At 40.6% G+C, this 23791-nt stretch overlaps 2 protein-coding genes across 6 annotated transcripts in view; both read right to left on the bottom strand.

The window, feature by feature from the left end:
- The window catches only part of PIP5K1B (phosphatidylinositol-4-phosphate 5-kinase type 1 beta), a 327342-nt gene that overhangs the window by 250258 nt on the left and 53293 nt on the right, over nt 1-23791 (bottom strand). The gene's annotated exons all lie outside the window — the stretch shown is intronic.
- PABIR1 (PP2A Aalpha (PPP2R1A) and B55A (PPP2R2A) interacting phosphatase regulator 1) lies at nt 3756-6060 on the bottom strand. Its single transcript, XM_004276422.4, has one exon. It carries the CDS (start codon nt 5346-5348, stop codon nt 4476-4478), a length of 873 nt encoding a protein of 290 aa, XP_004276470.1. The 5' UTR covers nt 5349-6060; the 3' UTR covers nt 3756-4475.

Here is a 23791-nt window from a genome sequence, read left to right as displayed (position 1 = left end):
CACAATGAGACATGAAAAATATGGGCAAAACTGCTAAAGTGAGAGTTCTGCAGTGAGATCAGATTCTCTGTATACTTTGTCATGGATGACTGTAACGTAAGACCTTGGAAAAAAAAAAACGGCCTATTCCATGACCCGCTGCTGACTTCTCTTAGCATCTCCAAGATCTTGGCCAATCACTCAACTCCACTTTCAGCAGAATACTTATTTGCTTCACACACTTGACTTTACCTAGTTCCCGCTTAACCAATTCCCAAACTTAGGTCAATTCAATCTACTTCTTTTGCACCGGACATCCAATGGCAACCTGTCATCCAATGTGGCCTAATAAAGCTCCTACTCACCCTTGTCACTCCTTTACAGATTCTCACAGAGGTAGCATTAAACCTTTACTTCATTCAAGCTTCCAAATCTATTCCTGCCCCACCCTGAAACACCCTACACTCCTTAAAACTTGGAAAACAGAGGCAATCAGATACAAATTCTTTTCACTTTTCATACACACCTGCCTCCAAACCCCTAAACTCCTGCAACACAAATCAGTTCAACATTTACTGCTATCTTTGCCTAGCCTTTTCACTCTCCTTCCTGTTGCAAAAGAAAAAAAAAAATTATTCTAGACAACCTTTCCAAGACCAACTCCTTCTTCTATTCACTGATGCTACTCAGGAAGTATCAGTTACATCATCTTCTTCGGTTTGTTGCTTTGGCGACTATTCCCCCCAATCTCCCACTTCTCTCTTGGATCTTCAGACTTTTTCTACTCATCTAAAAACATGCCAATAAGAAAACAATTCTCAGTCCTGTTTCCCTCATAAGTCTTGACCCTTTCCCCCTTATATGCCAAATATCTAAGAGTGGTCTCTTGCTATAGGTATGTAGCCGGCTGAACTGATAAATGTGAACCACTGGAAGGCAATCCCATACAGGTTATTCTTGATTACAATCGATCTTTTAAGTACGCTTAAAGGTTCCGACATCCCACAGCTGCAGATTTGGTGACCATTAATTATATGTTCCATTTACACTGTGTTTTTGAGAAACATCATAAAGGAAAATATACAACAGAGGTTTGTTATACATGACAAACTGTACCTTAACTCAATGTTGGTATGTGCTTTGGGGCTTCTAGCACAAAGTTTATAGATTAGCAATACTAATACCTTAAAAAGGTTTTTTTGAAGCTAATTCTTACATGAGCTAAGCCTATACATTCTATAGAGTAATGACTGAAGCCATGAGCAATAATACAATAATCTAAATTGTCTATATAAACTCTTAGAGCCTTATCTGATTTAAAACTTACCACCTATATATAAAAATAAACTTATAGAAATAAAAGCTTCTCTATACCTTCAGGGAAAAGGATCTGGTAAAAGCCCATAAAACAGGAGAACAAGATGTACTGAACAAGAAGCAAGCAAGCCAGTGAGGGTGGAGCACAGAAAGCAAGGGGAGGGAGAGGCAAGGGTCAGACTGCACAGGGCCTCCTAGGGCAGAATTAATACATTTTGGTATACCATAAGAACAACAGGAAGCAAATGAAAAGCTTTAAGCTGGGAGATGGAAGGATCAGATCTGCAATTTTAAAAGGATTACTCTAGTTGGTGTATGGAGGATGAACGGGTAGCCAACCAGAATGAGTGTGAAGGGACAAGTGGGAATTAGGAGGCCTAAGAGGGAAATGATGGTAGGCTGGATCCAGGTGGCAGTACAGATGAAAGAAGATAGATTCTGGAAGATAAAATCAATAAGATTTGGTGAATGATTAGATATGAGGGAAAGAAAAGAGAGATGTCAGTGAGATGTTGGTTTCCTGAATTTATATACACATATACATGGAAGGCAAAGTAACATCTTGTATGACATATAGCGAATTATTAACAGAAATTACCTATGGGTAGTGAAGATGAATTTTACATAGTAAAAGGCAGACTTTCATTTTTTTTTTTTTTACTATATAGATATCTGTATTGTTTAAATATTTTTATAAGCAGAAGGTATACATTATTTCATAGTTAAATTCAAATGCAATAAAAAGAAACAGCATTTTCCTGGGTAAAAAGGATAGAAATGGCATTTTAGGGAAAGGAACAATTTAATCAAAGGTACAAACACATGAAAGTACATGGCATATTTAGAGTATCAAGTGGTCTAGTGTTTACAGAGTAAGAAGGGAAGATGTGTAATTGGGACAGGATGAGCAGAGGATTAAACCTGTGTTAGAGTATAGCCAGCTCATGAAGGACCTTATCATATGTCAAGTTAAAGAAAGCATTCTCTACACTATAGAAAATGGAGAAGCATATAAAGATTTTAAGCAGGAGGATGACAAACTCAAGTTTATATTTTAGAAAGATCACTTTAGAGGCAGTGTGAAGACTGGGCCAAAAGGGAGGTAAGAAAATAGGCTGCGAGATCACTTACGCCGGAACTTAAGCTAAATCAGGGCAACAGAGATAGAGAAGGGGAGACACAAGATTCACTTCACAAGTAGACAGGACTTGGTGATTGAGCTGGATTTGACACACAGAGAAAAGGGCAAGTCAAAGATGCTTCCCATGGTTGTAAGAAATTAGATAGGATGACATCAATTTAGGTAATACAAGAACAAGTTAAATGAAGAGATAATAAATTTTGTTTTGAAGGTGCTGAGGTTAAAGTACCTCTGGAAGCAGGTCGAAGTGCCCAACAGGAAGTTGGACACATACGTTTGAATTTGAGGAACAAGGTCAGAACTGGAGCACATTAACCCTTTTACCCAGAATAGAGAATTTTAAGCCTGTGGACACGATCTTACCCTCGATGTAATGAACTGAATTCTTGAGGCAACTGCCAAAAGTTGACCAGTTCCATTTATTCTCATAGTTGTAAAAATTCCACGTAATTGTTAAAGTCTCTGTAGGCAATAACTTAAAGTGAGGCGGAACATTTTGTCTTGGTTTCTTGGTCTCTCTTTTTCTTCTTTTTCCCCTTCCCCTTTTGTTTGCCATTCTTTCTATCTACCTACTTATCTAGTTAAGGAAGATACAGGAAATATAAGGAAGTATAATATAAAAAAATTTGCTATTAAATATTTTCATACTTTGTCTTAATTGTAAAAGGCAAAGAAAAGAACATTTCACAATTCTACCTTTAACAAAACCTAAGTTAAATAATGATTTACCTAGATGACTCTCCCCTGATTTCCTCTGGCAAGTCACTGCCCCTTAATTAAACGACATCCCCCAGGCAGTCAAGTCCAGCTGTAGCTTTAACCACAGAGGTTCCTGAAACAATTCCACGGTCCTGTTGTTGCTTACTGTCAGAAGTTTGAGTCACACTGTACCTTTGTCTAACCGATGATGCCCTAGTTTCTTGGGAGGTGGAGAGGAAGGACCTGTTGGCAAGGAAACAGCTGCTTCCTTCCTGAGCCAGGGAAAACCAAGAAGGTGACAGATGGGCAGAGCATAAAAGCAGCCAAAAGTTGCACTGGTTCCTTGTTGGCAAGGATTTTCACTGAGGCACGATTGGGTATTTTAAAGCATATTAATGACTGAGAGAGTTTCATCTGCCTGGGTGCTCTGCTGAAGTTCAACAGGGCTTCCCACACATCTTCTACAATGGAAAAACTTTAAAATTTGCAGTGGTACAAAGAACCTGGCCTCAGCCTATGTACAGTGGGCTAAGACTGCAAGGCACTGTCCCATTTCACTTTAGGATTATGCCCAAAAGAATGCACTTTCTGGTTAAAAAAAAAAATAAAATAAATTCTGTATAGTAGCTATATTTGTACAACTTATTAGAATTACTATTAAAATTTCATTAGAAAATGTTTTTTAAATATGTTTACTTTTATATATTTAATTTTAAAAGATTTGTTGCAAACTTTTATATTCTGCTCTTTTATCACCATCCCCCATCCACTTCTGTACCCAGAAACTTAAATATTCAAGGATTCCTGGGTAAAACAGACAACCACTGGATGGATAAAACTAACATTTTAAAAATACCTGTACATAGGTAAGTTATTGTTCTTCATCAAATAGAAATTAGCAATCACTGAAAATAACATTAAAAATTAGTGTGGGCATGAAGTATGGAATTTTAAAACATCAGTTTACTATGCTGATTAATTCAACATTTATATTTGCATCAGAACTTAATAATCGCATAAATAAATAGAGCTCTCAGTTATTTTAAAAAATCAAGGGATAACATATGTATTTAGACATATTAGCAGCGTAAAGATGTATGCTTCAACACACTTATTGGGAAAACGTCTGAAAATATTACACTGAATTCAAGGGCACCCGCAGGAATCTGCCATAAAAGTTCTCTAGAATAACAACATTTCAGGAAATTCCAAAAAAGGAAAAGGGTAAAATAGGAAATAGCCTCAAATTAATCGACAAAGTTCAGTGCTTGTTCCAACTTCATTTTTCTCTCCATTGCAAAAACAAAAACAAAACCGAGTCTCAGGATGGGTGGGTGAATCACTTAGATGAAAGTTCATCTACTGGAATAAATGGAGAGGCCGCTTGGGCAGGTGACACAGGAGAGTCGGTGGTAGTGCTGACTTTCGCTGGTGAATTACAAGAAGATCCGGCACTGCTGCTGTTTCCATCAAGGGTATCGGAAGATACACACACACCAGGATCTGACAGCTGTGCAACGTCAGAAGAAAGCATGTTGGTGATGCCCTGGAAAAATCTCTTTGGCTGGTATTCAGTTTCCATTTCACATTTTCTTTTCAATGGTCCAAGAACACTTGGTCTAATGCAATTAATTGGACTCTGGCTTCTCCGGGTAGTAAATCGGGTCGTTGGGCTGGGAATAGGGCTTGGAGGCAATCCATTGCTACTCACAAAACTTTGCAAGGATGGTGAAAAACACTGCTTCCCAATTCCCCGGGTGGGTGACGGTGCTGGCGACACCGGAATGAAATCGATGCGTTTCGGGGAGGCGGATTTCTCCACGTCGTTGTCACTCAGGCTGAAACTTTCCTCCCAGGAGTGGCTTATCTGCATTGCGTTCTGCACCTCGCGCTCGTGGACGGTCTCTCGATTGATCAAGTCCATGCCCTCCTCCTGTTTGATCTGGTGCAAGCGGCTGCTGTGCATGCGGACGGGGGAGGCCGGTAGTAGCAGGCCGTGGCGGTTCGGGAACGTTGTGCTGTTTCGCCTGGCGCTCGGCGCCTCGGCCTGGAACACCGGCGAAGTGTCACTGAGGCCGTGGATCAGGGGGGCGCTGTTAGACCTCCTGAGGCCCCCGCCGCCACCGCCGCTGCCGCTGCCGCCGCCCTCCGCCGGGCTCCCAACCGTGCCTGGAGGCAGCTCCAGGTCCAGCTCCATCTTCTCCTGAGCCATGTCGCGGGCAGGGAGGCGGGGGCGGTGCTCAAAGACCTAGGATTCCCATTCCCCGCAGTCCAGGGCCGCTGCCGCCGCCACCGCCACCGAGAATCTGTCAGCGGGCTCGTCCCTCTGCGCATGCGTGCCCCTTGGCGCAGGCGCCCTACAATGTCTCTCTTCGTGGCGCCCGCTTAACGCAGAATAGCTGCGTCGCAGCCCTAGGGGGAGGGGGGAGGAGTGGTTGGGCCGCCAGTCAGTACGTTCCTTCCGCTGATATCTGTGAGCGCAGACCTGCTTTAACGCATGTTAATAAGGTTACCACCATATTCAGGAGTATATATTTATAAAATTAGAGCTCTGAAAGAGAGGTCCTTGGCGATGTGGGGCTGTATGATTACGAGTGGAGTTCGTCCTAACCAGAGAGGCCTTCCCTGAGCAAGGGACCATCTCCTGAGATCCCAAGAAGCAGGCCAAAAGGATGGGGTGTAGAACTGCCTGGGAAGCGGGAAGCGAGGGCTGCCAGCTGGGTGGCTGGCGGGAACCAGGAAGGGAGGGAGGGAGTGTGGCCTGGAGTGGAGAGTAAGCTGGCGGGACGTGAGGTGGTGGACCTTTACCCTGAGAACAGTGAAAACTCGGAAGGTTTTCCAGCCATGGGTATAATGGCGACTGAAAAGGTCCATGGCTGCAGTCCGGGGAATAACGTTACTGGGAGATTAGAACCTACAGAAAAAGACCAGAGAGGAGGCAATCCTCGGGGCCAGAGATGATGGTAATTTGCAGTAAGGTGGTACTGTAGGAGAGGAGTTGGAGAGAATGGGGAAATCTGGGAACTCGGTCAAAGAGGGAAAAAAACCAACCTGTATTACTATTGTTTTATTTAGAATCGTATTTCCAGCACAGGCATATGTGCTCAATCATGTTCATTTAGGATGAGGAATTTAATGAGGGGAAAACCAATAGGTCCTCGAACTTTAAAAATAAAAACACAATACTTGGCTCATGTAAGTAACAAACTTTCATATCATTAAAAATCGGTTTATATTTATTCTTTAGTGTCTTCAGTCAGATTTTTTCGCACATAACTAACTGTGTGCCAGGCAATGTGGTAGGAATTAGGCCCTAATATGGAGACATTTAATTTCTATTTGGGGGAGAAGAGATAAATATATGGGCTATTTTTCAGATAGTGGTAAGCCTTAGGAAAAAATAAAATAGGGTGGTGTGATAGAGCACTACTGGTAGAAGGGAGGGGGCAATTAGATAGAGCTGGGATCTAAATGACGAGAACCAAGTCCTGCGGACATCTGGGGGATGAATATTCCAACCATAGAGACTAGCAGGTGCAAAGGCCCAAGGCAAACGTAAGTGTGGTGAGCTGGCAAGAAAAGAAAAAAGGGCCGTGCCGCTGAAGCATAACGGGGGGGAGTGGTATGACGGGGTAAAAGAGTTTGGCTTTTATTCTAAGTATGATGAAAAGCCACTGGGGCATTTTAAGCAGGAGAGTGATATTATCTGGTTTATGTTTTAGATATCACTTTGGCTCTGTGGAAAACAGGCTGAAAGAAGGCAGGAGTGGAGACAAAGATGGATTAGGAACCATGGCAACAGTACAGACAAGAGATTACTGGACTAGGGCTGTATCAATGGCGATGGGGGAGAAGTAGATGGATTCAGGATATGTTTTGGAAGTAGAACCTATAGGATGTGCAGATGGATTCGATTTAGATGGTGAAAGAAATAGATAATTCAAAGGCAACTCACAGGTGTTTTACGTAAACTGGGTAGATGGCAGTATCATTTACTGAGATAGGGAAAGAGTGTATTTAGAGGAGTAGAAATTAAGAGTTCTGTTTTGCTTGATTTGAGTTGGAAGTGTCTATTAGATATCCATGTGCCTAGGTGAACTGAAAGAGAGCTTAGTGATTTTTGTTTGGCCTACTTTTTGCAGTTGAAGAAAGTAAGATCCACAGAGGCCAGCACAGTCAGCATCACATAGCTTGTTTAGTAGTGGGAACCAGTACTAGAATCCAGTATGAGAATCCTAATCCATGCCCTCTCCACTGTCTCTCAAACAGCTTTTAATTTGAAGTCCCCATAGAATACAGATCCTGGTAATGAAACAATGTTGATTATTCATACCTCTAGTTATAGAAACTGATTTAAATTTTCCAAGTGCCACACGCTATTCAAGGTGCATCATATGTAGAATCTCATTTAATCCTCACACTAACCCTAGGAAGTAAGTAGCCTTGTTCCAGTTTGCAGGGGAAACTGAGACGCAGGGATTCAGTAATGTGCCCAGGATGACAGGAAGCGGTGGGACCTCGCCCTTCGGGCTCCAGAGCATGGGCACGATGGTGCCTCCTCCACGTGCAGTAACACTTCAGACTAGGAGAAACCACTTCCAGATAGTTTACACCTTTGTGAGTGCAATGGTATTTGAGACAGAATTTGAAGGACAGGTAGGATTTTAATAGCTGATATTTTATATAGAATTGGAAGCATGAGTATAAAATAGCAAATCTGCTAATACATAAAGTACATGAAGACGAATAGGTAATGGGAAAAAGTTGGAAATTAAAGTTGGAGTCAGAGAATTGGAGCTCTGAATGCCAAACAAAAGTGCCTGTATTTAACATGTGGGGCAATAGGAAGCCGTTGACAAGAGGAATGACACAATGAGAGCTATGCTTTAGGGCCTGCCAGGTGGATGGATCTTAGAGGGAAGTGGAAGAAGGAAGGTGGAAAGAACCAACATTTTCTAAATGCCCAATGCTGCCAGGCCCTTTAAACACTATAGTTCCACTTAATTCTCATTGTAATCCTATAAAGCAGATACTGTTATGCTCATCTTATAAAGGGACAAGTGAGGTTCAAAAATTGCAAAAGGCCCTATAGCTACATGGAAGAACAAAGATCTGAACCAATATGAATCAAGACCTCACTTCAAAACCTATATTCTTTTTGCTGCTTTCCCATGAAACAACAGACAAAGGATTAATCCCCAAAATATACAAACGGCTCATGGAGCTCAATATCAAAAAAAACAAACAATTCAATTAAAAAATGGGCGGAAGACCTAAATGGACATTTCACCAAAGAAGACATACAGATGGCCAAGAGATGAAAGATGAAAAGATGCTCAACATCACTAATTATTAGAGAAATGCAAATCAAAACTACAATGAGGTATCACCTCACACCGGTCAGAATGCCCATTATCAAAAAATCTAGAGACTATAAATGCTGGAAAGGGTGGGGTGAAAAAGGAACCCTCCTGCACTGTTGGTGGGAATGTAAATTGATACAGCCACTATGGAGAACAGTATGGAGGTTCCTTCAAAAACTAAAAATAGGGCTTCCCTGGTGGCGCAGTGGTTGAGAGTCCGCCCGCCGATGCAGGGGACACGGGTTCGTGCCCCGGTCCAGGAAGATCCCACATGCCGCGGAGCGGCTGGGCCCGTGAGCCATGGCCGATGAACCTGCGCGTCCGGAGCCTGTGCTCCACAACGGGAGAGGCCACAACAGTGAGAGGCCCACGTACCACAAAAAAAAAAAACAAAACTAAAAATAGAACTACCATATGACCCAGGAATTCCACTACTGGGCATATACCCTGAGAAAACCATAATTCAAAAAGAGTCACATACCACAATGTTCACTGCAGCACTATTTACAACTGCCAGGACATGGAACCAACCTAAATGTCCATTGACAGTTGAATGGATAAAGAAGATGTGGCATATATATACAATGGAATATTACTCAGCCATAAAAAGAAACGAAATTGAGTTATTTGTAGTGAGGTGGATGGACCTAGAGTCTGTCACACAGAGTGAAGTAAGTCAGAAAGAGAAAAATACTGTATGCTAACACATATATATGGAATCTAAAAAAAAGAAAAAATGGTACTGATGAACCTAGGGGCAGGAATAAAGATGTAGACATAGAGGATGGACTTGAGGACACGGGGGTGGGGGGTGGGGAGGAGGAAGCTGGGGCAAAGTGAGAGAGTAGCATCAACATATACACACTACTGAATATAAAATAGCTAGCTAGTGGGAAGCAGCAGCATAGCAGAGGAAGATGAGCTCGGTGCTTTGCAATGACCTAGAGAGGTGGGATGGGGAGGGTAGGAGGGAGGCTCAGCGGGGAGGGGATGTGGGGATGATGTTTGTGTGCGTGGGGCTGATTCACTTTGTTGTACGACAGAGACTAACACAGTATTGGAAGCAATTATACTCCAATAAAGATCTATTAAAAAAAATAAAGATGGAGAATTTGATGGTTAACTCTGAGATGAAAAGAGGGTCGAAACTAAAGTTGGGAATGGCAGAAAAAGGAGGTGGATGTGGAGACCGGAAGGTAACAACCCAGAACCTGACTGCGTGGCTGTATGGAGGATAAACAGAGAGGAGTCACAAACAACTGAAGTTCATGCATGAGCAGCTGAAAGAATGGTACAACAGTACTGAATAAAAACAGAAGAGAGAGGAAGAGCTTCTGTAAGAAAATCAATATTAGATGAATAGGAAAAAAGTATTAACTACAGAGCTTATTTTATAATATCCATAGCATATTGCTAATTTGCATATTACTAAATTATTTCTATCAATAGTGTGCCTCAAATGTGCCAACATTGTTCATCCATGTCTGGATAAACACAATAATCATCTTTACTAATAAAGCACAGAGATGGTGATAACTACAAAATCAAACATACACCTATTAGAGATCTTCACTTGTTTCCCTGTTTCTACCCTTCTCTCTACAGTCAATTCTCCACCCTATGTTCAAGGTCATCCTTAAAAATAAGACTTGAAGAGTCACTTCCCTATTCAAAACTCTTTGGTGGATTCCCACTCGGGGGGGGGGGAAAAGCCGAGGTCATTACAATGATCTATAGAGCTCTATCTGGGTCCCTGCCATCCCTCTGCCTACCCAGTCACTGCCTTCCTCCAACTGCAGAGGCCTCCTTGCTATGCTTTGGCATGCTCCCCCGCCACCTAGCTTACTCTTCTTCCAGTGGACATCAAGTTGTTCCATCCCTTCAGCTCTCTGCGCGAATGACCTTTCCTTGTAAAAAGCAACAACAGTTCCCAATACCAAGTCTACACTCCCATCCCCCTCACTCTGTTTTCATTTTCCTCCAGAGCACCACATGACAATATGTATACATTGTTTTCTTGCCTCATCCTCAAGAAGGCAAACTCCACGAGGGCAAGGCCTTTGCTCTGTTCCTTACCATAAGCCTATTATCTAGAACAGGGCCTGGCACATAGCACTCAGTAAGCAGTTGTTGAGTCATTGTGCAAGTGAATGATGAATGAATGAATGGACTAATGTAGCTCTGTCCAAAAGGGAAGAGAACTCTGGTATTTGAAAGTCCAGAAAAGCCTAATAGGCTTTTCTAGACTGATTCTAAGTGCTCCTTACTTTGACAATTCCTTTTCTCATATCAAGAATATCATTATTAGTTACAGGGCCCTCCAGCCCATGCAGGTAGGCTACCCGAACAAACCATTACGTGAACCAAGACGTTTAAGTCCTAAGTTTCCATTCTTTTTAAACCATCTGCTTATACACACTTGACAGAGTTAAAATGCTCAGGGCTGAGGATTCTAAGCAGTATGTAATATATTGAGTTAGTGCTTCGTCTCAAAGGAATAAAAGATAAATGAAAGAAAAGAGCAGCCATAAAATGCAATTCAGCCTGTTGCAAAAATAATACCAGAGGCAGGTCTAGATCTTCCCTAAGTCAATTCACCCTTCTGGTTTCACTCCGGGTATGAATTAAATACCACACTTAGGGGTAAGTCATAAAATCAAACATCTACTCATTAAACTTTATTGTGATTAATATTTTATTTTTTCAGACTAACAGGTAGTTTCCTTTTAATTCCTAGGAGCAATTTCTTTTAACTCAACATTTTATTTTTGAGATTCAACATAATGTTGCTGTATAGAATTCTACCCTTTAAATGTACCACAACTTATTTATCCATTCAAACAGTAGTGGAAGTTTGCACCGTTTACAGTTTGGGGCTACAGCAAATAGGAGTTCTATAAACATCTAGGAGCAATTTTTGACTATTAAACCCCCAAGCATATAAAAAGGCAGATATCCACCTCTGAATCCATATTGAATGAATGTGAAATACAAAAATATGTGTACATGTATAATCTGAGATGAGCTGGAAAATGTCTCCATATCCCACATTAATTAATATCACCTATCTAGAATAAAAATATTGCAGAGGAAAAGTGTACTTTCAAAGCATAGGAGCTCAGGAGTGTTCACTGGTACAACAACTTAGGGAAAATGTTTGGCAGTACATCATACTACCTACTAAAAGAAAATATATGCATGTTCTATGATTAAGAAATTCTACTTTGGGGTATATATCCAAGAGAAATGAGTACTTATGTCTACTGAAAGCCATGTACAAGAATGTTCCTTGCATTTTTATTCATAATAGCCCCAAACTGGAAACAACCCAAATGTCCATGAACAGAACAGTCAAAAGGGTGAACACATTATACAATGGAATTCTTTACTCAACAAGATGGATGAGTTACAGTACAATGTTGAATGAAAGAAATCAAACACATAAGAGTGCATACTCTTTGACTACCTCTTTATGCGGTTCAAGAACAGCCAAAAGCAATCGATGGAGGTAGCAGCCAAAATAGTGGTTACCCTTGGGACTACTAACTGGGAGGGACACAAGGAAATGTTCCATATCCTGTTCTGGGTGCTGTTGACACAGGCATCAACATAGGTAAAAAATTATTAAGTACTTAAAATGTATACACTTTATTGCATATCAAGTTTGTCCTCAAAATGTTATCGATACAGAGAAAAACAGAATGGGAACTTGGAATGTAAATGGAGGACAAAACAGAATAAGAATGTACTTTAGTCGGGATGAAGATATTTTGTTCAAACGCTAACCACGAGTCTAACTCTAAACTCCAACACTAAGCTTCCAAATCTCTCTGACACACAACATTATCAGGGGAAGAATAGCTAGTTGGCCTTGACAGGACAAAGAAAGCAGATAGAAACACACACACACGCCCTTCAAGCTGCCTTTCACTGGGGCCCTAAACACCAATAGACTCCAGGAGCCTCACACAAACACTGGACACTTGTCTGAGGCCAGTTACAGATCACCAACAGAACGATCGTTCTCCTTGGCCCTGTTCCCAAAGAGCCCTCAAAGTTACTTATTTCTATGAAGGCATGAAAGAGGAAATGAAGCCCATTTTAGAGCCTTTGACTTTCTCAACTGCAATCCGTGTACTCTGTTCAGTCGGTTCTGCAGTATCCTCCTAAGCATAATTCATGAAATGAAACAGAGTTAAAGTAACTCAGAGGAACTCAGCGGGGCCTGTTATTACATATGGAAGGAATGAGAATAGTGTTTGAGGACGCAACTTTGGCCGCAGGGAACTTATTTTGTTATCATAATGAAAGAAAAATAGTAGATGATCTCAGAAACTGTTATCAACCATTTACTGTACACTTACTGAGAGCCAGTAAGTACAGAGACTCTTCCTAGCATCTACCCTCGAGGTTGCTTAATCTAATCCTTAAAACTTTAAAGCAGCAGCAAGGATTAGAAGATCAAAGCACAAAGCTTACTACGGGGCTTTTGACCCGCTCACCTTTCATTTTCGATAACTGCTAAAAGCCATCACGCCACTTGCATGGAGCCACAATCTTTATAGGGAAGAAGTAAAAAGGCAGAAAGGGGGCCTCAAAGGCCTGACAGAGGAGCCTTAAACAGCCTAGGTCCTCACCAAAGTTCAAGCAAACAAATATATGTGAATTGTAGTTATTTTGTTCAATTTTTTTCAAGGGAAGATATTAAAAATAGCCATCCAGCCCCCACTCTCTACTTTAAGTCCTTCGACTAAAGTAGAACAATGAGTTGGTATCATTTTTCAATCCTCGCCAATTTTATACATTTTAGGCAGTACCCATTTTTTAGTGCCTTCTCTTTGGCATTAAACTTCTCCTAGGCCATAAACCAAGGTTATGATTGTTGTCCTTTACTGTTTTCATGTTTCTCTCTACCTGTCTGCTATCTTTCCCTTAAAAGATTAGCCCATCTGGCAAGCAAGAAAAAAGAACTGATGTCTTTATGGATAATGTATAAAGTTAACTTTGAAACATGCAAAAGCTGCAAATCTAGTTGGATTATATACTTGGGTCTTCCAGTTGGATGTCTGGGAAACTTCTAAAAGGGCTCAACATATTAGTGCCAGTAGGACTATAGCAAAAAAAAAAAAAAAAGTACCAAACCTGGAGTCAAACAATCATACTTCCAGCACAGTGACCTTGCACAAGTCTGTCAACTTCTCTGGGCTTGCTTTTCTCATTTATGAAGTGGGGACACAACCTCTTTGTTGTAAAGATCAAACGAGCTATGTCCGTAACAGGCCTTGCAAATGGTAAAGGCCCTATACAAACAGGCTTCTCTCAATGAAAATACTTAGTGCTATGATTGCAAAATGACCCTGCCTACTCTTCCCCTACTCTCATCAAAAAGCTTCCTTTGTTTTCTTGCTTTTAGTTTGATTCTGTGAAATAAAATTCTCTCCCCGCCTTCTTCCCTAAGACAATTAGTCATTTTTAGAGACACACAGTTTCTGTGGTCTAAGAAGTATGAACTGAAAAGTTCATGTGCAACTAGGTGGACAATTTCTAAGAAGGAGAAATAAGAAAAAACACATTTCTAAGAATTTCACTCTCTGAGTCTGCCTGACAAGAGATGGACCCCACAGGGTGGAGAGGCCATCAGGAACTAAAAATGTGGCTAGATCAGTGAATCCTATTCCCCGCAGCAAGTCATTTGTCTGTCCCCAACAGCAGCAGCTACCCTCCCTGATAGCGCTGAACTTTTCAACTGGGACTAATCCCACAGGCTTATTCTCATTTATTCATTTTAAACCCTGTTTTGAATTCTGCTGTCGTGCTACTGTCTTTGCTGGCATATAATGAACTGCACAGACACACATTAGGCTGAGCCTGATAAACAAGATGAACCCAGCCACTCTCAGACAAAACCGGAAGAGGAAGGGGGAAGGGACCAGAAAAAGATGCAAGAAGTTTCAAGAGATGCATTCCTTGAGATGCACACCCTTCTCTCCAGGTAGCTGACTCCTTGTAGGTATGTTTTGAAGATCACGCCAAACGATCTTAAGAAGTTTGAAGCTGCTGCCCCAGACCTAAAGATTCATAAACTACATGCTTTAGGGAAATGTTTTTGGCTTTAGAGGATGACAGCTGCATAGCCAAGAGTCACCTAACCTCTAAGACGCTTGAAGAAAGTGGATTCTATGACTGAGAGAGAGGGCAGTTTCTAATGTGTTCTTTTCCTTTCACCCAGCTATACTTTAAGCTAATATGTATTATGGAGGGGTGCTCTATTTCCTCCTATCTCATACTTACTAATTTATAAACTGAATGCAACCGTAATTCACCATCTGTATGCCTTTTCCACCTGCAGCTCAACTTGTTGGTAGGAAATGAAGTTTTACCACCCATGGAGTTCTATCATCTGAAAGTTCCACTTATTAGGAAGTGGTACAGATTTTTCTTCTTCACTCTCCATTTGAAAGCTCAAAGTCTAAAAGAGGAGACTTCTTCAGCCCTTATGGTTGTGACACTTTTACCAGACAATGTCGTCATCATGATCATCATCATCATACAATAGTAGCTTACATTAACTGAGGGCATATGTGCCAGGTACCCTTCTAAGTACTGTGTGTATATGAACTCATTTAATCCCTACACCATTTCTAGGATTATGACCCTCATTTTATAGATGAGGGAAAGGAGGAACAGAGAGGTTAACGTAGGGGCCTGAGATGACATAACCAGTTAAGGGGTAGAGGAATTTAAGCCCAGGGGTCTGGCTTTCAGAGGCTCACAGCTCATGTAACACAAGTGGATTCCTCAAACCTGCCATGTTCATGGTGCTCCAGGCTATTTTGAAAGAATGATGGTGGACTTGACACCTACAGGATAATCATTCTGCTTATCAGAAAGACAGATGAGGGATCCATGTAATTGCACGGGCTTACAGACACTAGCGAGGTTACAAAATTCAGCAATTAATAAATGCCCTACTTGCCCCAAAGCAGTCCCGAAAACGAATGCAAAGTGTTAGAACCACAGAATGTCAGCTCTGAAAGGAGCTTTAGAAATCACCTACACTAACCTTTATCAGCAAGGAATTAGGTTCAGAGAGAGCCAGTGATTTCTTCAAGGTCAAAAAGGCATCCAGCACAGAGGCAAGACGTTTTATTTAAGTCATAGAAATTGCTTCCTCATGTTTGCTCTCCGGGTTCCCCTTTCACTTTCAACTCTTTCTCTAAACAAACAGCATCCACTTCCATGGTTTCAACTATGACCAATGTGCTGACGTCTCTCAGATTCATGTCCCTAAGTAGGGCTGTCCTATCTCTAGACTGTAATATATAACTACCTACTAGACAATTCCACTCTACTTTTCACAGGTCCTTCAAACTTGTCTGTGAACAAGCTCACTTCTCCCTACCCCAGATCCACTCTTCTCTTGAGAATGAATTACACAATAATCTCTCCAGACAGCCACAGCAAAACTGCACAGATTCTAGATCTCTCCACCCCTTCACATCTTCCATCTAAACCATCACTAAATCTCTTCAATTTTACTTGCTTAACATCTGATAGCCTCCCCTTTCTCTCTGGCCTCTATTACTAAAGCACTCCGTCTGCCCCTCAACTACAACAACTTCAATGAGTCTTGGGCATGTGAGGATGGCTCCAATCCTACCCAATTTGCATAAGTGCTGCCAGGATGAATTTTCTGAAATAATCTCACCACAAGAGCAGACAGACAGACTACAGAGAGGAAGACAGACTGAAAAGAAGGAAGGAGGGTGGCAGGGAGGAAGGAAGAGGCTAACCCTAGTATCTGCCCAAATTGCTCTAAAGCTCTACTTCCTTTGAATGGAAAGTACTACAACACAGTATTTAAGAAATCATGCTCTGAAGTCAGAGAATCTGGGTTTAAATCCTGACTGTGTAACTTACACAGGCGTGGCTTGGGGGTCAAGTTACTTCCCCTCCTTGAGACTCAGTTTCCTCATCGAAAAATGAGGATAATAGTCCCTCTATCAAATGACTGTTGTGAACATTAATTGAGGTAATACGCACGAAACTCTTAGAACACAGCCAGACATGAGATTTCTCAAAACAGATCCTAGAACCATAACCAGTACATCTTATTTAACCAGACTGTTGCCTCACTTCTCTTTCCTAGGCACCGACCACCTAGCCAGCTCTTCCTGCAATATGTATTGAGTGCCGCATCTACATGCAGTTCAGTTTGGAGACTGAACAAATACTGGTGACAAAGCTTCTCTGCTAGAACTCTGAGATTTCAAAATCCTTCAAACCACAAAACACTCAAAACCTGTTACAATGAAGGCTCTGCAGTGGGTATTATAAAGATGAAAAAGACCCCAGGGAAGTTGAGAATCCAGGAAGGAGGTAAGCAGCACATTATTAACCATACAATAAGCTACTTCTCATATCCTCAGCCTTAAGTGAGCATCGGGATCATCTGCGGAATTTTTAAAACAAACACAACAGAGCCCCAGTACGGAGATTCTCACTCAATAGGCCCGGGACCTGGTATTGCCATTTTTATTAAAAAAAAATATTCTCCAAGTGAATCTGATGTGCTCCGAAGGTTGGAAACTCCTGGAATGAAAAGCATCTCTACTGCTCACAAGTACTTATTAAAATATTAACATTTTAGAAGAGCCTGTGCTCCGCAACAAGAGAGGCCACGATAGTGAGAGGCCCACGTACCGCAATGAAGAGTGGCCCCCACTTGCCGCAACTGGGGAAAGCCCTCGCACAGAAACGAAGACCCAACACAGCAAAAATAAATTAAAATAAATTAATAAACTCCTACCCCCAACATCTAAAAAAATATATATATACTAACATTTTAGAAGATGAGGAGATTGCTTTCAGCTGATTGAGGGGAATAACAGAAGGTCTATGAAGAATTCTTGCAGACAGGATCCCCAGGGAGTCTGTTCTAACCTGCCCAATTTGGAGCATGAGAAGCCATCTTCCAATAATAACACTAGCTGAGTGAAACCTTTATGTGAGAATTTTTGTTTTTCTGTTATCTGGACTCCTTCCTATCCCTGTTTTGACCTGGAGAGGACAGGACCTCAGCAAGATGGCCAAAGGCTGAGAAAGAGGCTTTTTGCCTGCAGCAGGCCTTACGGAAGGAGGGGAGAAGAGCTGAAATGAAGTTGGAGGCTCTGCCAATCACATTGGAGATACCAGCAGCAAACCGTGATTTAAAATGACACTTGTCGGGCTTCCCTGGTGGCGTAATGGTTGGGAGTCCGCCTGCCGATGCAGGGGACACGGGTTCGTAACCCGGTCCGGGAAGATCCCACATGCCGCGGAGCGGCTGGGCCCGTGAGCCATGGCCGCTGAGCCTGCGCGCCCGGAGCCTGTGCTCCGCAACGGGAGAGGCCACAACAGCGAGAGGCCTGCGTACCGCAAAAAAAATAAAATAAATAAAATAAAATGACACTTGTCAAATGTGTCAGAAATGCTGAAGGATTTGGTTTTGTTTGCAGGGAGGGAGGATGATGTCTGGGAGATACCTGGGGATCTTAGGGAGAGGCAGAGGGAGGGAGATAGAAACAGAGGGAGGGAGTGTGCAGCAATTGGGAGGAGCTGCACCTTAGGTGGGTGATAAGAAACTGGAGGAAGCCAGTAGACTATGCTCTGAAAAATGTGGTTGATTCAAACTGAGAAAACATTTTTCAAGTTCTGACGGGGTGCCAGGTGCTTCCGCATAGACTCAGAGGAAAGCAAGCAATAAAACATCACCATGACGGGTCATGGAAGGGTTCTTAAGGACAGGATTTTCTTAAACTTTTTTTCTTTCCCGAGAAGTGACTAGTGGTAAGAGAAATAATAATGACAGGAAAGGAAAGATAATTGGGACAGAAAGTCCTGGAGTGAGTGGAGGAAATGGAATTGGGGGCACAAGCAACAGGTTATAATAACCTTTAGCTTTAGAGAAGTCAAATCTGGGGGAATTACATCGCTCTTTTCTTCATCAATAATAGCTAGTTACAGTTTCAGAGGGCTGCTTACATTTGATGTACTCCATCACTGACAACATGAAAACTTCCACTTTTCTTCAGCAAAAATGAAGGGAAAATGCAATTAATGCTAGTGCTTTTATTATACTTAGCAGTTCTGGAAGCCGGATATAGACTATAAGCTAGAAAAACCCCACAGCCTAGGCTTCCCTGGTGGCGCAGTGGTTGGGAGTCCATCTGCTAAGTGCAGGGGACACGGGTTTGAGCCCTGGTCCGGGAAGATCCCACATGCGGCAGAGCAACTGGACCTGGGCGCCACAGCTGCTGAGCTTGTGCTCTAGGGCCCGTGAGCTACAACTACTGAGCCCGCGTGCTACAACTACTGAAGCCCGTGTGCCTAGAGCTCGCGCTCTGCAACAAGAGAAGCCACTGCAATGAGATACTGCAATGAGAAGCCTGTGCACCGCAAGAAGAGTGGCCCCCACTCGCCGTAATTAGAGAAAGCCCGCGTGCAGCAACGAAGACCCAACGCAGCCAAAAACAAAATAAAATAATTTTTTAAATGTATATAATGTTTTAATTTTTAAAATAAGATGAGGGAACTAGGGATATATTATTGGGTTTGAAGAAGTTGTGCATTTAATGAAGCAAATATTTAATTTCTTCAAATGCTTCCACCACTTTTCCCAATAGTGTGACTAAGTCAACTGTCTACACGTGTGCCCAGTATCTCACTTCAGTTTATTATCAACAACTGAAATGCTTCCGAGGGCAGGCAGACAGAGGAGTGATAGCACTACAAGAAAGAGCATTTGCACTCAGCAGACTGGAGAGCTGGGGGGCATCTAAAGGAGACAGACAGCCACTGTGCAATTCTAGCCAACTGTTGCCCTTTGCAGAAAAGGGTGTCATTCAATGCTGAAGCTTCTAATTTTTCAAGAGAGGCTGAGCATTCAGATTTTCAAAACCATGGATTCTCACAATCTGTACATGTTAAATTACAAAAAAATAAAAAAGCTAATTAACACACTGGGTGGGCCTGATCAAAAGGGTATAAACGCTGGTTTAGGCTCTGAGGCACCAGCTCATGACCTCTGAAAACCCATTCTTTTCTCTTATTTTTTTTTTTTAAAAACATCTTTATTGGAGTGTAATTGCTTTACAATGGTGTGTTAGTTTCTGCTTTATAACAAAGTGAATCAGTTATACATATACATATGTTCCCATATCTCTTCCCTCTTGCGTCTCCCTCCCTCCCACCCTCCCTATCCCACCCCTCTAGGTGGTCACAAAGCACCGAGCTGATCTCCCTGTGCTATGCGGCTGCTTCCCACTAGCTATCTATTGGTAGTGTATATATGTCCATGCCACTCTAGTCTCAGCCCTCTTTCCCCAGGACTGTCATTCCTGGTCTGCTGCATGATGACCCCTCCTTCCACAATATCCTTTGTCATTTTTCTTTATACTCAACCTAGTCTCTGGCTACAGGCTAAGAGGACAGCAGCCATGTCTTAGAAGTAAAGGGAAACCCTGCAGTGCTTGACCTGGGGCCTGGTGCACGTCAGGAACATGAGAATGATGGTGGGTGATACCTTTGAAACCTCTCCTAGTGGATGACGGATGCATCCAGTTTTTCCTTTTCTTCCCACTGCCACCCCTACCAGCACCAGTTATAACCAGCCCTGTGTCTTACTGACTTCTCTTACTGTTTTTAATGATTTTCCAGTTGATTCTCTTCTTTCTAGGTACGTACTTCAAATATCTACAAATAATAAGTTCCACTTCAGTGTTTATATCTATTACTACTTTCTCTTGTCTCCTGGCTGGTACTTTCTGAGTCAGGTTTATAATTTCAATGAAAATGAGCATTCTTATCATGCATTTGACTTAAATGGGAATGCTTCTTGTGTTTCACAAAATATGATGCTGCTTTGTCATGAGACTATGCGGTATTTAAAATAAAGCAACAAAAGTAACATATCCTTATTCTAATTTTACTAAGTTTAAATTTTTTCTTTATAATCCAGAATGTGTGTTGGATATGTTTTCTGTTACCAAAGACTGATTTTATTTATTCTTATGAAGTTAAGTTTATTGACATATAATTTACATGCAATAAAATTCACCTTTATAAAGAATACGGTTCAGTGAGTTGTGACGAATGTATATAGTCACATAACCATTGCCACAATCAATATATCATTGGATGTTGAATTTTAGCAAAGCATTTTTGTCACCTGTTAAGATGACAATATAGATTTTTCTTTTTTGATCTAATATGGAGCCCAGCTTCTCCAATACTGAACCAAGCTCACATTCCTGTGATGTGCCCCACTTGACCATGTATTTATTTAATGTACTGCTAAATTCTATTTGATGGTATTTTATTGAAGGGTTTTGCATCGATATTCATAAGCCGGATTGATCTTCGGTGTGTGTGAGCATACACGTGTACATGTTCACACACACTATCTTTGTGAAGTTCTGGTATAAAGATCATTTTGGAATAAAAAAACTTGGAAGTTTGCCTTTTGCTCTTTGCTTAGAAAAAGCTGTAACAGTAATGTGAACATTCATCCAGGTTTACATGGGAAAGCTCCAGTTTACATCACTTGTCCCAAGTAAAACTCCCTTTAATAAATTATATGGTCACCCTACTTAATATCTTTGAATGTTGGAAGAATTTACTGAGGCCAACTGGACCTTGCACTTTGAATTTAGAAAGCATCTTCTGATAATTTTTCATTTCTTCCATGGTTATTGATTTAAGCTCTCTCTCCTGGGAGCCACTTTGAAACAGTAAAATTTCCTAGAAATGTACTTCATCTATCTCCATGGAATTTCACATAGTACCTTACAATATTTTTTGGTTATTTCTTCTTTTTGGTCTTTAATTTTGTTGACTTTTACTTTCTCTGGTAATAAGAGAACAAAAGACATACTTGTTCACCGTACAAAATTTTAAAAATAAAAACATACAAATAAAAACACAAAATTTAAAAAATAAAAACACATACAAAGTTAAAAATTACCCATTACTCAGAAATAATTACTGTTGACACTGTCATGTGGAACATTTCAGACTTTTGGCTGCCTACAAACCTACCTTCCTACCTACACACAGCGTTTATTAATCAGTCTCTTCCTTGTTATATGGTGTGACCATCTTTTCCATATCAATAAATACATATTTACATCTTCAATTTCAATGGCGGTGAAGCATGATTATACCATGACTTTCCTATTTAAATTCCTGACAATAGGGGATAGGTAGATGGGTTATTTTTTAAAAACTATTTTTAACAATGCTGCATTGAACGTTAACTAACATCTTTGCATGCTCCTCCAGTTATACTGGTAGGACAGATTATTAAAAGTAGAAGTGCTAGTCAAAGATAGATATATTTAAAAACAATTTTTTGCTTATAAAAAGTCTGTATTTCTTATATTTAAAAAATCAGCAAAGTAAATATTTCCTGCAATCCATTCTCCAGTGATACTTCTGTTCACATTTTGTTAGGGGTATAGCCACCAAGCCTTAGTGTATACTTTTTTTAAAACCATAAATGAGACCATGTTATACATACTAATTTGTAACTTACTTTCCATATTATGCCATCTTTTCCTGCACAGCATCATTCTGTACAGCTATAAGATATTCAATGGATAAAAGAACCATAATTTGATTAACTACTGATGTAAATGTGAGATGTTTCCAATTTTTGCTACTATAAACAATGCTACAATGAATATCACTGTCTTTAGTTTGGGCTCCATTGTTCAATTATTTCCTTAGGCTAAATTCCCAGAGGTGGAACTGCTAGATCAAAGGATTTTTACTTCAAGGCTTCTGATGAACACAAAACCCTTGAGAAAGTCTGCATCAATCAGCATTCCCAACAGAGTCTGAGTGCTTGCTCTCCACATGCACCTCAACCTCAACCTCAACATTTTTGTTCTTAAACTTAGGCTTAGATAACAAAAAGTGGCACTTAGGTTTGCTGTTTTTTGCTTTTTTTTTTTTTTTTTTTTAACTTTTTGGCCTCGCCCTGCAGCATGTGGGATCTTAGTTCCCCATCCAGGGATTGAAGCCGCGCCCCCTGCATTGGAAGCGCAGTCTTAAACCACTGGACCGCCAGGGAAATCCCTGTTTTTTGCATTTTTAAAATTATTAATAAATTGGGTATTTTTTTTCATGTACTTTTTGGCTCTTCACAAGTTACCAAATCTCTTTATATGATCTAGTATCTATGTATAAACAGAATAGCCATAATAAATCATATTTATTTCTTAAAATCTTCAGTCCTATTTTGGAGAAATTAAAAAAAAAAAAAGAAAAACATGCCTTGCATTTTTAGAAATAGCTCTGGGTGCTCTTGTTCGAATTTTGCTCTAAGTTTATTCCAAGTAAGGGAGAGCAACCATTTTCTCCATGTTGCATTAACATGAACAGGTACCAGAACATTACAAAATGTTTTGTTGGAGCACAGAATTCAGTGTAGCACGGGTACACACCCAACTTTCCAGTATAGCATAAGCATTTTAATAGATATTTCATTATAATACAGTCTCATCTCTAACTGCTCCATGGAACAGACCGCTAAAATACTAGAGGCAGGCTAGTTTCATCACATTGTCAACATCTGTAATGTTTGAAGCATTAAAAATAAGGAGTGCAATCTTTCTCAGAGCTTTCATTTTTTTCAGGGCTTTCATTTTTAAATAAGCACCCATTATGAACAATTGTGACTGATTTCCTTTGGAGCAATAACATAGTGAACATTCACTTTTATTTTTTTTAAACAGTTAAGAACAAATGACCTGCGAGTGAATTCAAGATAATGAGCAGTGATTGTAGCATTCCCTCAAAGCATTTTTGTTTAAATGCTTAAAAACAAGATTCAGAATACATATTCCAAAAGGCAGCAAATTTAGATGGGCCTTCTCCACTTTTTCTTAAACTCTAGTTTTATTTTAAAATGCACACGTCAAATGTGTGAAATGCTTCAGTGTTTTTAAATAACTATCATTAAAGAAATCAAGGTAATTATAAATTGAAACATAAAATCAATTTTGGGGGGAAACACTGATGCTTATGTTTACATCAAGAGATCACATAATAAAGGTGAGGGCAAGAAAAGGTTTACTTTATCAGTCTTTTTACCATTATTATTTTTTGTTTTGATAAAGTATTGTCTAATCTGTCTGACCTTGCAACGCTTGATATAATGTATAAAGCAACACTCTAGCATTAAATGAAAATCCAGTAAAAAAAAAAAAAAAAAGTTTATATTCCTAAAGCATTCAGTAGAAAGATACTA

The sequence above is a fragment of the Orcinus orca genome, chromosome 6 (genome assembly GCF_937001465.1).
Source record: "Orcinus orca chromosome 6, mOrcOrc1.1, whole genome shotgun sequence".
Classification (NCBI taxonomy): Eukaryota; Metazoa; Chordata; class Mammalia; order Artiodactyla; family Delphinidae; genus Orcinus; species Orcinus orca.
This window is presented reverse-complemented; position numbering and strand designations above follow the sequence as displayed.